Below are 14390 nucleotides of genomic sequence, written 5' to 3'. Positions count from 1 at the left end.
TTAACAAAATTGCATTTACTTGTTTTTATAACACAACTGTTATTTCAGAAAATTCATCCTTACGCACTAGAACCTCATTTAGGTTCTAGTGCGTAAGGATGAATTGTCACCCCATGTTACAGTGTGTTGTGTGGTTTTAGAAGAATTTCCTTCCGCAAATGCTCAGGCTGATGAAAGAGCACCTTGTCGAGATTTACCCAAGAGACTACAATGTAAGATTTTCAAAAATAGCGTATTAAAATTTCTTCAGGGGCGGTAATGAACACGTGAATCCTGTTTTGTTATAGACACCCATCACAAGTACTATTTAGAAATAGATGATTAATTATGTTTATTTGCGATCTTTGTAATATATAAAAATATGTTCACGTTTATAGTGATATGGAATATTATATTATTAAGGCTTTCGCACTACATATTGGTTTAAAAGCATGGTTTGTAAGCAACGGAAATTAACGCCTGACCACAGCCAGCGTTAAGCGAAAGCGAAACGTCAAGATAATAGTAATAAATTATCATAGGTTACCTAAATGATCGCGATAATTCCCGTTTCTTATAAACCATTTATATTAATACCTTACCATGAATGGTTTGTTGATACATTGGATGTCCTTGCCCTTCGTCAGCAGAGCCGCGCCGCTTGCGCTCCCCTACCGACTGCGTGCTACGAGTCATCGCCACATCCAGGTGTTGATCTGGAAATAGGAGCAATTCTGCATTAACACAATTTTTATTTTTTTATATATATGTAACTTAGAATCGTAATTAAACTGACGGCCCACCTTTGATAAAAAGTGATAACCGTCGCCTATACATATGAACCATATTATGAACGTAACAGAGTATACTATGTCGCCCATGATACCCTTCATAAATTGTCATTCCTGAGGACTTAGATATTATTATTATTAACATTGTCATGTCTCATCCTTCAAAGCAAAACAGCCATGCAAACAAAAGTGCTTCACTGCCGTAACAAGAAGAGGACAAAAGTACCCAAACAGACAACTTTTGTACAAAGTCTCCCTCTGTCTTCCCGTTCATTGTCCAATTTTATTTTATCATCATAAGATGATGCAATAAATAATACAATATACAGGGATAAATTCAAAAACAATTCGTAAAACTAAATATGTATCCATATTACACGTATTTGGTAAATAAAAAATTCCAAAACAACGAAAAACAATGTCTCCCCCTATCTCCCCGTTCTTTGTCCAATCTTATTTTATCATCACAAGATGATATAATAAATAATATAATATACAGGGATAAATTGTAAAATAATTCGTAAAACTAAGTATCTACCCATGCAACAGATATTTGGTAAATTAAAAATTCTAAAACGACGAAAATAATGTCTGCCCATGTCTTTCCGTTCTTTGTCCAATCTTCTTATCACAAGATGATGTAATAAAAAATACAATATATAGGAATAAATTGAAAAACAATTCATAAAACTAAGTATAGACCTATGCTACAGATATTTAGTAAATTAAAAATTTCAAAACGACGAATAATTTTTATTTTCCTATACTAAATTTGCAGTTGAATGCACCATATTAGTAATGGATGGTCAAAATATTTTGTCCATCTCCTGTACATTTTATTATTTATCCTAACCCTATATGATAATGGTATAAAACCAGACGAAAAACGGATTGACCGTAATAATTAAAACATTATAAATTAATATCACTGCCATAAAGACAGTAGCAACTCAAACCATTTACAGATATTTGTTAATAAATAAGACATTTATTCGTAAATATCACTTGAGGAGACTAGAGGCATTTTCAAAATTTCTATGACCCTATATAATGTTATCTTCCATCAGAAATTCTATAATTTTTTCTAGTCTCCTCTGTTGATCGTCTCATAATAACGAAAAAAAGCTGAAATAAGTTTATTTGGTTTTCCGATTAAAAAAAAAAACAATAAATAGCCCCAAAAAATGCGTTCTTTCTTTAATATATCTTTAAAAATTATGGAGATTTCTTTAATATATCTTTAAAAATTATCTTAATTATCTAAACTTTTCTTGCACTAAATGTACTTTTTTAAGCAAAAGTTTGTCGAAGTGAAACCTCATTAAATTGCGGAAATTGTTTTCACGTAAAAACCACAAAAGTTTATTTCAGCTAGTATATATTTTGTACCTTCATTCGAAATATCAGTAGACTTTCGAGAGCCGTATGACCCTCTAATCGATTTTAAAAACAAAAATTTAAACATGATGGCGTTAACTCACTATTAATCACTAAGACGATTAATTAACTTCTGATTACACGTCAAGCATCGACCACTGGGAATGAATATAGAAATCGCTGACTCCACGTCTGGGACTGTTTGGTTCTCACAATATACGATATAAACACTAGACATGCAGGGTGTAGAATTACTTTGTAAAGTGAGTAACCCATATCACGTAATGTAACGCCGTAATCTCAAAAAAGTATAAAACAAAATGAACATAATATTTTAACATTTAAACATATATTTATTTTTTGAAAAAATCCCTTATATATAAGCCCTTATTCATATTATAATATTTATAAATGTAAAACTAAGTTTATCTGTTAGCTCTTACCGATTACCGATAACGCCTTAACGATTTAATTACTTAATCACGATGAAATAATACATACTTATATGGGATTGACATAGGCTACTTTTTATCCTGACCAATGAACATATCCCGGTCACACGGATAATGTCGCGAGTAAAAGCTAGTATTATAAAGATTATGATGTCATATCATTTTAATTTTTATCCCAAATAAAAACCGTTGTATACTTTCTCAGAAGCAAGAGATACATCTTGACCTAATTGTATTATGTCACGTAGACCACTTACAACGTTAGCAACAATGCTCTATATGACAAAGAAGTACAAACCCAATCCTTATGTAGCTCTCATGACTTATGTATTTAGAATTGTCAACCGAAGAAAAAGAAGGAGGGCCTCAATTCGATTGTATTTTTTTTTTGTTTGTTACCGCATAGCATTACATTCAGTTCTAAGCTAATTTGGAAAATTATTTTTTATCTGAAAAGACATACTTACCAATTTGTCCCATAGAAATTTTATTAAAATCGGTTCAATAGTTAAGTTTTTAGATCAAAATTATGTCACAATGGAAATTGTTTTTTTTTTTTTTTTAGAGCATAATCTTTAATTATTAATGTCTTACAGGTCTTCAAGATATCAAAAATATCAAAATATATGTATTAAAATAAAAACTATGAAAGACCAATGAATCATGTCAAATAAATAATTTATGGTTAAGAAAACTAGCTGATATGATAAGCGTAAGTCTCTGCTTGTGTAAACGTTTAACACATTAGCTTGGTGATAAAAACGCACTAAAGTTGTAGTACGTGGCTGACATAAAAAATATTATTTACACATTATATAGCCTGTCCACTGTCTTGTGCCATCATAAGAACTACATCCCTTAAATACATTGTGGATTACAGGTCTTACCTAAGGAGGAAAAGAGATTGGTTCGAATGATAAGGAATTATAACAGCCACATTTTTTTATACCATGAATATGCAAAGTAGTGAACAGCACACAATAGTAAACACCTATGACCACTGCTCACAAATTCTCAATATATCCAATCAGATCGACCACCGAATGGTCCCCTCGGGAAACCAACGTGGTTAGTTCCTAGTAAATTATCAGAGGGAGACTTTGTACAAAAATCGTTTGCTTGGGTACATCTGTCCCATTCGTATTTCAACCATGAAGCAGTGGTGTTTACGTGGCTGTGTTTCGGTTTGTAGGGTGCGATATGGCAGTGAATTTACAAGGTACTGAGCCATAACACCTTAGTCTTCAGAAATGGCAACGCATTGGGGTATCATGGACGAAACAGTATACCCTGTTATGTCCATTGTACTACTTATGTACTTACTTATGACAGGTACCACTTTCCATCAGGTGGGCCATCAGCTTGTTTGCCATTCTAAGTTGCATAAAAAAACAACTGTAGCGCATCTAATTTAGTGCTGTTATTTTTTACGTGATGGCAGAACAAACACACAGATAAACAAAGAGACAACATTTCTTTTTTTTTTTATTGTTTTGACCTCTTTTGCTGATATTAAGACCCCTCATATCAACTTTTCTTAAGTATCTCCCTTGAACAGACATCTAGTTACAATTTTATGATATCAGTAAAAATAATGATAAATGTTCCTTTTTTGAATTGGTCTGTTGTGTTTTTCTCCTCTAATTCCAAGAAGACTAATTAATAGAAGTAAATTTACAATTTTTATACAATTTGTGTGTTCATATGGTCGATTTAATACGAATGTAAGTATAGGTTAGATCAGTTTAGGCTATTAATAGTAGAGACAGAGATAATAGGCCTCAGTATTTACACTATTGAATAAAAAAAATACCCTAAAAATTTTTGAAATCAGGCTGCTGACTCACATAAACTAATTACTTACATAAACGTGGAGATTAAAAGTGGATTCTGTATGAATTACCAAACTACATATATATCTGATAAAAGAAAAAAAAATCCTTTTCATTAAAAATATTTGGCTATACTTTCAAAATTAAATAAACTAAAAATATATAGACGCAACTTTTTTCGACGTCGTTCATATTTTCCATTAATAAATTAACCATAATAATGACACAGACACCTACTATGCTCAAGTGTTTCTATTTGTAAGACAATAAGGCCACTTCCTTCATAAAAATCAAGGACATACTAATACATTATTGATTATTTACTTGCTCTTCATTCAAATAGATATGTTTACAAACATAATGATACAGTCATATTTTTTATTATACTGCCCGATTTGCAATGTAGAGAATAGTGAGAATAGTAGTTTAACTTTCTGCAATTTTTTTTTCATCATCATTTAATATGACTTTTATTGATAACACCAAACATAATTTTAAAATGTAATCTGACTACGAACCGATTAATGCAGTGTTTTCTAACCTTTTTTGTGCCATGTTTTTACTTGACGACCCTTATTGCCCAGTTGATATTTTGGTAACGTCAAACGAAATTATACCTAATTAATATTTACAGCATTTTTTTTATTTACTTTTTCTGTTAAATTGGCACCTATATCAACTCGTAGCATTGCATTTAAATGGCCCAGAACAAGAAGGTTAAAATCGCTTAGAGTTCATTTTTTAATTGCCCCCCCTTAACTATCAAATTGCCCCCCTGTGGAGCGTGGGCCCCACGTTGGGAAACACCGAATAAAATGCGCATACATTATTTTAGTGTAATATATAAACTTATAATATTACAAATTTAAATACAAGCAAAACTTAGACATAATTTTATATTATTACGCATGCGCGTCAGTTTTTTATTTCCACCTTGAAATAAGAAAAACACACCCATTCACGTAGAATTTTATTCTGAATAAAACCAAAATTAACTGTAAAATTGAGAAAACCGTAATTTTACGGTTCCGTCATTAATTCTTTCCGTTGACGACACGTACGTGGTGCGTGTTCAAAGACAACAATTTTTCATCATACATAAACGACGATAATTATGTCAGAATCTACATACACATTTGGCCGCGGTTTTGTTATACTACTGTTTCCATTGACTAGCGAATCGTTCAGGCGGGTAATGGTACACTGTAAATATTAGCAAAATCGATCCAAGTGTACGATAAAAATAGAAAAATAACGCTTAGGGAAAACCGTAATATATAATGTTCATAGCTATAAACATCAGTTAAAAAAATGTTTACGTTCGATATTTTGAGCAGATTCGTTTTATATACTCTCCTTCAAACTGTTAGTGTTTTGATTGTATTATAATTAGGTAGGCATATGTAAAAACATATCTATATAACAAATTATCAAATTTTTATAGCAACTTCCACGGATACGCACCCCGCATTTATAACTGAACTCGTTTTCTCTTGTAGCCAAAAGAACTTCCAAAAATCCTGTTTTAATGAGTACTCAACCCATATTAGATAATCACGGCTTCTGGTTAAGGAAATCGTGATTTATCAATCAATTGTTTACGCTAATAAAATAAACATATAATACCACCTATATGTCTATACGTAAAAATATATATCTTTTAAGATTCCATCAGTGATTCGATCAACTATTACCGTGAAAAATGCCTAAAAGCTTTTTTTAAGTGAATATATTAAATACTTTATTTCAATTCAAAAATACAACCATGATACACAATTCGACTAAAGACCAGCGGTTAAAAATATGTACATTCAACTAAATTATACGCTGATTTCTAATCTGCGTGTAACGTTATCAAAGTAACGTAAATTTTTAAAATACACAACATAACATAGAGGTATTATGTACCTACGGATTTACTTTTACACATATAGATTAGCATCATTGACAAAAAACGAATAGATAGTCTAAGGTACAATCACGGAGATGAATTCATACCTAGGGGAATGATCCTTTTAAAGTAATTAGGTATATCGCTATCAAGTATTTAAACAGCTGAACGCTCAACGGTCCATCCACGTATAACAATGGAGCCGCGTTCGCACGTAGAAACGTTATGCATTATGCATTACACACCGTCAGATTCCGCGAGTACACTTTATAATACTGCAGATTAATTTAACGCCCCTCTTGTTTTTACATTGTACACGTAATTACAGGAACAATACTGCTAATTATAGGACCATTCCTAGAACGCACAGGATATTGAAACAACACGCGTTCAGCTTTCAAGTTAATACTCTTTTAGAAAGACATTATTCATCGGTATTCGAATTTTAAGGTTCTTTAGGAAGAATGTTAGTTACTCGTATACTAGTAGAAAACGTCTTTTGATAGATATATTTTTACTTAAAATGACAAACAAACTGACAGTTCACATTAATAAAAGTGGTAAGTAACCATCGCCTACAGACCTGAACAGCGTCATAAGCATCACAGAATGCACTTCATACACTATCATTCCTGTGCATTGTGATGTTATGCCTTCACTACCCTATTTCACTAACGATAATAATATAAAGAAGGCTAGTAGTGACTATATTTATTTAATATTTAAACATACTTATTTACATATTTCTAGAGAGGAGTCTTTCTAGAAACATAATAAGACAAGATATCAAGACAGCTTAAATTTGGTTATTATTAAATATAGGTTTATTTTATAATGTATGTCTAAAAAAATCATGTTTAAAAATTTCTACTTAAATGTGAAAACGACAGTACTTCTGCAAAACCACGAGCAACAGCTACCCAAATATAGGATAAATTGTGTGATGATGTAAAAAGTGCATCACAATGAATATTTAATACTAGGATCAATAATATATAGTATATAGTGTTTTATTAAAAAAATATAGATTATTAACAGTTAAGTCCTAAGCACGACGGGCACGCTACATTAACTTAAATACTACATTACAAATAAAAACGTGCTATTACGTTATTTTATATTTATTTATTTATTGGACAAATAAAAAGCATTATTTATTTATTTTTATTACAGAAAGCTACCACAAAAAGTTACTATAAGCTTACGAAAAATCTTATACAAGTATAATGGATGTTAATTATTATATAGGTAAAATATTACTTTTTATTATTTTATTTACATTACATTACATTATGAGGCACTAAGTAAATTAAATTTAATAAAACGGTTTTTGCTTTATATAACTGTTGCTACCTCAAAATATCGACGTTGTTTACTCTACTACATATCGTTATAAAAAATTATAGAAGCTTTAATAATGAAACATTTTTTTCTGTACGTACTGGGTGTGATAAGTTAAAGGAATAAATGTCGAAAGTGACACGACTTAGAATTAGTAACTTATCATTGACGAAAATCAAATCTTAGATACACCTGCCAAATGATACTAACGTTAGCAAAAATTATAGGTACGCTTTGTTGATAATAGGTGGTAAATTTTTAAATGATACAGATCGGTACTATATCACAATTTCATCAAGGTCAAATTCTTATTAAAGGTAACTGCTTTGTAGTTCCAAGTGGATAACGCATTCAACTTGAGCGATGACGGACTGCTGACCTCAGCCGACCTCCTCATGAAAAACTGGAGGCACGATAGTGTTCTCGCCAAATCAATTGCGTAACAATAACGATCCTGTCCGCTTTAGTCGAAGCAATTAATTGTATGATATACAATCAACCGATTTGATGACTGACTGAAGACATGATTTTTTATGGTTATAAATTGCACATTGCTGAAAGTTCCGTTCGTATCCTGGGCACTAGATAGTTCTAGTGCAAAACATATATGTCACAGTAAAATAGACAAGGAGGACACTTACCTACAAAATGTAAGCTCAAAATTGGTTTGGTGTAAATGTTTAGTACAAATTTTGATAGAAAAAAAAATATATAACTTAATCCAAAGAAAGCTTTCAGAGCTTTAATAAATTAAAATTATAAAAAATAGAGAATATTCGCTATTTTTTAACTTCAAATCCATATAAACTTAGAACTATCACGTGCACACATTCATAAATCATGCCCACTAATATAACCACTTTCATGTCTCGTTTTTGAGATTATAAGCTAGTATATAGTACGGTATATTACGTCTATAATATAAATAGGCCTATACAAAAATATATATAACATTCAAAAAGACCAATTATAAATTTTATGTGTAATCAATATTTTCCAACTCATGATACACAATACGTGATATTACGAGGTACAATGACATGACGCTTTATTACTAAGTGTCATTAACATTTTAATTTTTCTGTATTAGTCTGTGTTCATGGCGATAGGTAATAGTTCCCATCAGAAGGAGTGTCAGCTTTCCTAAAATTTCAAGTTTTACAAAAAGTAGACCGTTACGTAAAAAAAGAAAATTATAACTTTGTAATCGCGCTACGAAGCACAATACCTCATGCATTGGATTTCCATTGTTTACCTTACAAATAGCTATTAAATTACTAAAAGTTTACTAATGTAGTGATTTTATTTTCAAAGACAAAAATATCTAGTACAAAATAAACTGAAATAAATACCTCAGTATATTTCGGTCAATTTTTAAGTACCGCAAAGACTTCTTTATTATAACGTATGGTTTTTATAGTGCGTGATTGCCAAGTCACAATTATTTTTAAACTAAAAATATTCGTTACATTGTAATTATATTACAAGAAATAAATATACAGTAATTGAGTAATTACTAAAACAGAGAAAGCTTTCTAATAACAGATTTAATAGTCAACATGAGATGTGACATTTTTTTATGGTTAAAAACAGGGAGATTAGCTTTATAAAAAGCAATTTTGTTTCTACCGAAATCAAAAAAATTTACTTAAAAATAATAATCCATTCTCGTGTGAGACGATAATTACACGGCTGTTTTGACACTTCCGTCAAACATCTACGAGTATGACATTGGTAATCATTAACTTAATGTCGTTTTTTAATACTTTTATTATTCGATGTGCATTATGTACATGTTGAATAGTTTCCAATAATATACTCTATACGAAAACACTTGTTAAGAAACAATTCGCGGACTCAAGCATCTATTATAATTAAAACAAGTCATTACCTAAAGATAATATAAATTAAAAACATAATATACTACTATAAACAGGTGTATATATAAGAAAGCAAACCATTATCTAAATATAAAACAAACTCTAAATGCTTAAGACGATAAAATATTATGACACCTATTCAATTGGTGAATATTAAAAAACAGTGTCTGTAGTTGTAATATAAAAAAATCTCTAATCGTAACACTACATCTGAGAGCAACTATAGGTATCACAATATAATGTACTCATCTATACTACAATAATGTATGATACTACCTGCATGACGAAGGCCGTAAGCTTGTCATTTTATAACAGTAATAAAAAATTATCTCAAAAGAGCAACAGTGTTTGTATATACCCTTAAACCTAGATGTATTGGCGAATCGCCAGATCTTGTGAGCAAGATTCAAATATGTAGGCGCACTCTTTGGCAAACATTGTGGGTACCTATCTACAATATTACTATATAGTATAAAACAAAGTCGCTGTCGCTGTCTGTACGTCCCTATGTATGCTTAAATCTTTAAAACTACGCACCGAATTTTAGAGCGTTTTTTTTTTTTAATAGATAGAGTGATTCAAGAGGAAGGTTTATATGTATAATACATGCATAATATTGTAGAGAAACGCTGATAAATTTAAAAGTTTCTATATTGTGATGTCGTAAATGAACACATTTTTTGCGATTACTTTGCAAACGCTGGCTGAACCTCACAAGATAAATCAAAATAATGTACTACAGTATTGTACACTTTAAAAAGGTCAACAAAAAAGTCCACGATGGTATATGTCTATCTCTTAAGGATAACCTACAATAACAATTTTTTATCATTTACATTTTACGGGAAAAAAGCTTATTTACGAAATGATTTTAAGCAATACAACATTAATTTTTATCGAATTAAGTATCTTAAATACATTGTCTATTTAATATAGATCAATATGGCCCTTTACAGCATGTAATTTAAATGAATATTTCCAAAGATATTACAGATTTAAAATGCAGGGACATAGCTGAGCGGCGGTACCGGCCCAGCCGACGGCGCGCGCCTATATAATAGCGCGTCGAGGGCTGCACTTCGCCCTATAGCACTTTATCGTGTTTGTATTGTCTAATGACAAAAAAGCTGTAAATGTTAAGATGGACATTCTGTAGTAGGTAGGTATATTTAGTATCAGCATTGCACCCGTGCGAAGCCGGGGCGGGTCGCTAGTACTGATAATAAAACTATATTTACTACCTGCAAACTGTTTCGTTTTGTTTGTTTGACAATAGAATTATCTTTAACTTTAATGATCCATAGAGATTATTATAGATTGTCATCGCTAGTATGTGTTTAAATGTGATAGAGATTAAAATGTAGCAGTAAAACCTACCATATAGGTTATGTAATAGTAGTGACAATAAATTTATAATCGTCTATTGTCATCTTAAAGTTATAAATATATTAGTAAAATGTGGACACGACTTTGAAAATCAACAAATGCCCCTGAATATCATCCGGAAGAACAGGATAATCTTTTTATTAACTGTAACGTTAATAAAAAAAGACCATAACATTTTCATTGCCTATAATAATGATAATTTTTTTATTAGACCAACACGAGAGTAAACTCTGTCGATTGCAAAAATAAATATCAAAATCATTTCAGAACTGCTAAAGGTGAGTATCTATCAAAGTCCTATGCTGAATTTAGAAATACGAAATTGTGCACAATGTTCATGCCATAAGTGGATACTAAAAAAAATTCAACACTACCAGAAGAACGAAAGATAACGAGTTCTACGCGGATAGAACCTCAAAAAAAAAGCATACATATATACGATATTTAGTACGTAAAATGCTAAAATTTGCTGTCACCATCAGTGTAATCTACGTAATATATCAATATTTTTAATGTTAGTCATTTGTTTTGTTTAACAAAATCCATAGTTTTCCATAAGATCCGTTTCTAAATTAATCATTCGAAAATATTGTAAAGTAACTAACACCCCAGACGTTTTATTTAAAGATGATTTTTTATCTCTCATTATAAGCATTAACAGGATTATTACAAACATTTAAGATAAATTAATCCTTGTTAATCTCAAGCAGTCCATATACTATGGAAATTAATTTAATTTTAATTTATATACATTGTGTAATCCTTTAATTAGTTAGTGTATGAAAATTGACAGATAAGACATAGGTCGCCAGACTTCAACACTTTTTCACTCAATATTATTACCGTACATATTGCAATTATTTATGCATTATGATTAATTCTGTATGCTTGACTGTGCACGATGACCTATGCCACCAGTTCAAAATTCTGATAATTTTAAATCTTGCGCCATAATTTAAAATAACAATAAATATTTACATAACATGACCAACCGTTGTGAGGTACAAAGAAAGATTGCTAGTACCTTACGGAGTCTAACAGCCCCATTGCTAGCAATATACCCTATCAGGTCGAACTCGTAGTCCACCTAAAAACCATCGTAGAGTATTACTAGCAAATTCATCACAATGGGCCTATTAAGTAGATTTCATCCTCACCTATTTACGTACACATCATTCACTGGTATCCTGCCAGCGTAGACTAAGATAACACAAGCATGGTAACCGTCCCATTTTCTTCCCATTAAAAATCCATTGTAAAACGATCATCTCTTCAAATAATCGCATTCATAGGCCATACTATATTTTCGCTCGGAATAGTATGGTCAAATGGGATTTTATACAAAGAAAGAAAAATATTATCACCCACCTCGCTTTTGCCGTCGATCTTCATTACTCTTTCGTACTTCCTTCTCCTTGCGAGATTGTGGCTTCTTCACTGTTTCTTTTTCTACACGATTCGTTTGCGAACCCCATGTCCCAGAGCGCACCCGTTTCGGTTCTTTGTTCTTTTCCCCAATATGTTCTTTGCTTTGGGCGTGAGCTTCATTTTCTTCAATCGTAACAGCTAATGCTCCTTTTTTAAAAGGCTGTAAAATAACAATATTATGAAAAAAATATTTATTACTTGTTTTTAATATCTAAGCATCTTAGTGTATTATTAACACAATAATATATTTAATCATGGCCTTGAGTATATTTAATAGCTTGATTTTACATAAAAAGTTCTGTTATTAATTAAAAGAATTTTATTGTCATTTTTGTAAAAGTTTTACCTATACCTAATAAGTAAATACATTTATAAACTGTAAAAGATTGTTGTGCATCATTAATAGCATTGTTTAAATATACAAAAGTAGATACTACTTTTGTTACAATTTATTTCAACACTTATCTGAACAACCTATTAAATAATTTTTAATAATTAGTAAAATAAAAATACTTCGTATTTATAGCGATTCTTTAAACATTATATACAAGATATCACTGTAATCCTTTGAAATAAAATTAAAGAACATAATAATAATGATATGTATGAGAACATTCCTTAAAATACATTTTATATATGTTTTTTCTATATGCTGCATAACCTTATCATATATTTCAGCGAATAATTGTAATATCCACCATAGGTTTATTGACCGCAAGTAAGTGAAGCAATGAAAAGCATATTGATAACATATAATAAATGATCATTAACTAAACCGCAACTTTATAAAATTGCAGTGATTTACCTTAAGATCTGTATATATCAACAATTACACTTACGTCCTTATCGTCTGTTCTTTTAACCCAAATATCTTCTGAACTTGTAGGTACTCCGTCTACTGTAGACCTAATTTCTATTAAACTACTGTCAAAATAATTTTTGGATCGGTGGAGATTCTGTCTTTGAAAAATAGATCTTACACTTGGTCGCTGCTCTTCAGCGCCTTTAGTTCCAAAATGAACAGTGTGTGCATTGTGAGCTTGGGAACGCAAAGCCCGTTCGACTGGCTCCGCAGGAGGTGGTTCCGTTGTAGTCACAAGAAATTTATGACGTGCGCCCATCACTGTTCTTTTTGATGGCTCATGCTCTTGAGTAGACATAGAATTGTCGCCAAACTTTATATTCTCTTCGGCATCGACAATTTGTTTTTCTACTGTACTTATATTAGGGCCTCCCACTTCTACCTTTCTATCACTCTCTTTTCTTTCATCATCTTCGTCTTCCTCGCGACATTGAGACAAACGCCGCCTCTCAGGAAACGGAAACGGTGAACTTGTAGTAGAGTTATGACTCGAAAGATTATTACAATGATTCATAAAGTAGTGTTGGAAAAAACTATCCGTCTCCGGAGTGTCGTTATTGTTCCCTTGAATTATATCTTTTAAAGCTGCTAATGACGTGATGGTATTGTAGTTAAAAGCATTTACTAAATCTTCACTATCAGTTGAGCTTACAGAGGTACTATCGTCCCCGTCAGCTAATTTCGTCATCTGTTGACACAGTTCGTCTAAAGTCACGTCTGTATCTGGGTTCGCCATTTTTTTCTTCTTCTCATTTTTACGTGCGTTCTTCTTAACTTTAACATTACCTTTTATTTCGGTATCCATTGAACAGCATATGCCTTTGTTACTTTATCCAAAACTATTAATAAATGTTTTAAACGGTAGTATCTAAGGCACTAAGTTACTTTATATACACATTATATCACAATAAGTCACATGATAAATTATTTAAAATATATCATAGGTTAAGTAATATCACAAGAAGTTTCTTGGCTCCGGTCACCGAACACATGCCATGGTAATGTTGGTAGATCGTAAACTATTTTCAGTGAACATTTTACGAATCTGAAATTCATTTTAATTTTATGGTCACATTTTCCTTTCGTTTCAACCTCACTTGATATTTCCAAATAGTTACTTGTACCATCGCGTAGATATCGAGTCCGTTAATTTAATTTAATATTTTAATAC

General features: G+C 31.2%; 1 protein-coding gene across 2 annotated transcripts in view; it reads right to left on the bottom strand.

Annotated features, from left to right (window-relative positions):
- Positions 1 to 14390, bottom strand: part of LOC113518942 (uncharacterized) — a 116070-nt gene that overhangs the window by 90230 nt on the left and 11450 nt on the right. For both annotated transcript variants that reach the window (XM_026903981.3, XM_026903989.3), the window contains exons 2-4: positions 13197 to 14264; positions 12298 to 12517; positions 582 to 695 (exon numbers count right to left, since the gene is read on the bottom strand). In XM_026903981.3, coding sequence (XP_026759782.1) covers positions 582 to 695; positions 12298 to 12517; positions 13197 to 14024 — 1162 coding nt within the window. In that variant the 5' untranslated portion in view covers positions 14025 to 14264. The remainder of the gene's footprint in view (positions 1 to 581; positions 696 to 12297; positions 12518 to 13196; positions 14265 to 14390) is intronic.

Source organism: Galleria mellonella, unplaced genomic scaffold (genome assembly GCF_026898425.1).
Source record: "Galleria mellonella isolate WM207_F2 unplaced genomic scaffold, CSIRO_AGI_GalMel_v1 utg33, whole genome shotgun sequence".
Taxonomy (NCBI): domain Eukaryota; kingdom Metazoa; phylum Arthropoda; class Insecta; order Lepidoptera; family Pyralidae; genus Galleria; species Galleria mellonella.
The sequence above is the reverse complement of the archived record's forward strand: the minus strand, read 5'-3'. Positions and strand labels throughout refer to the sequence as shown.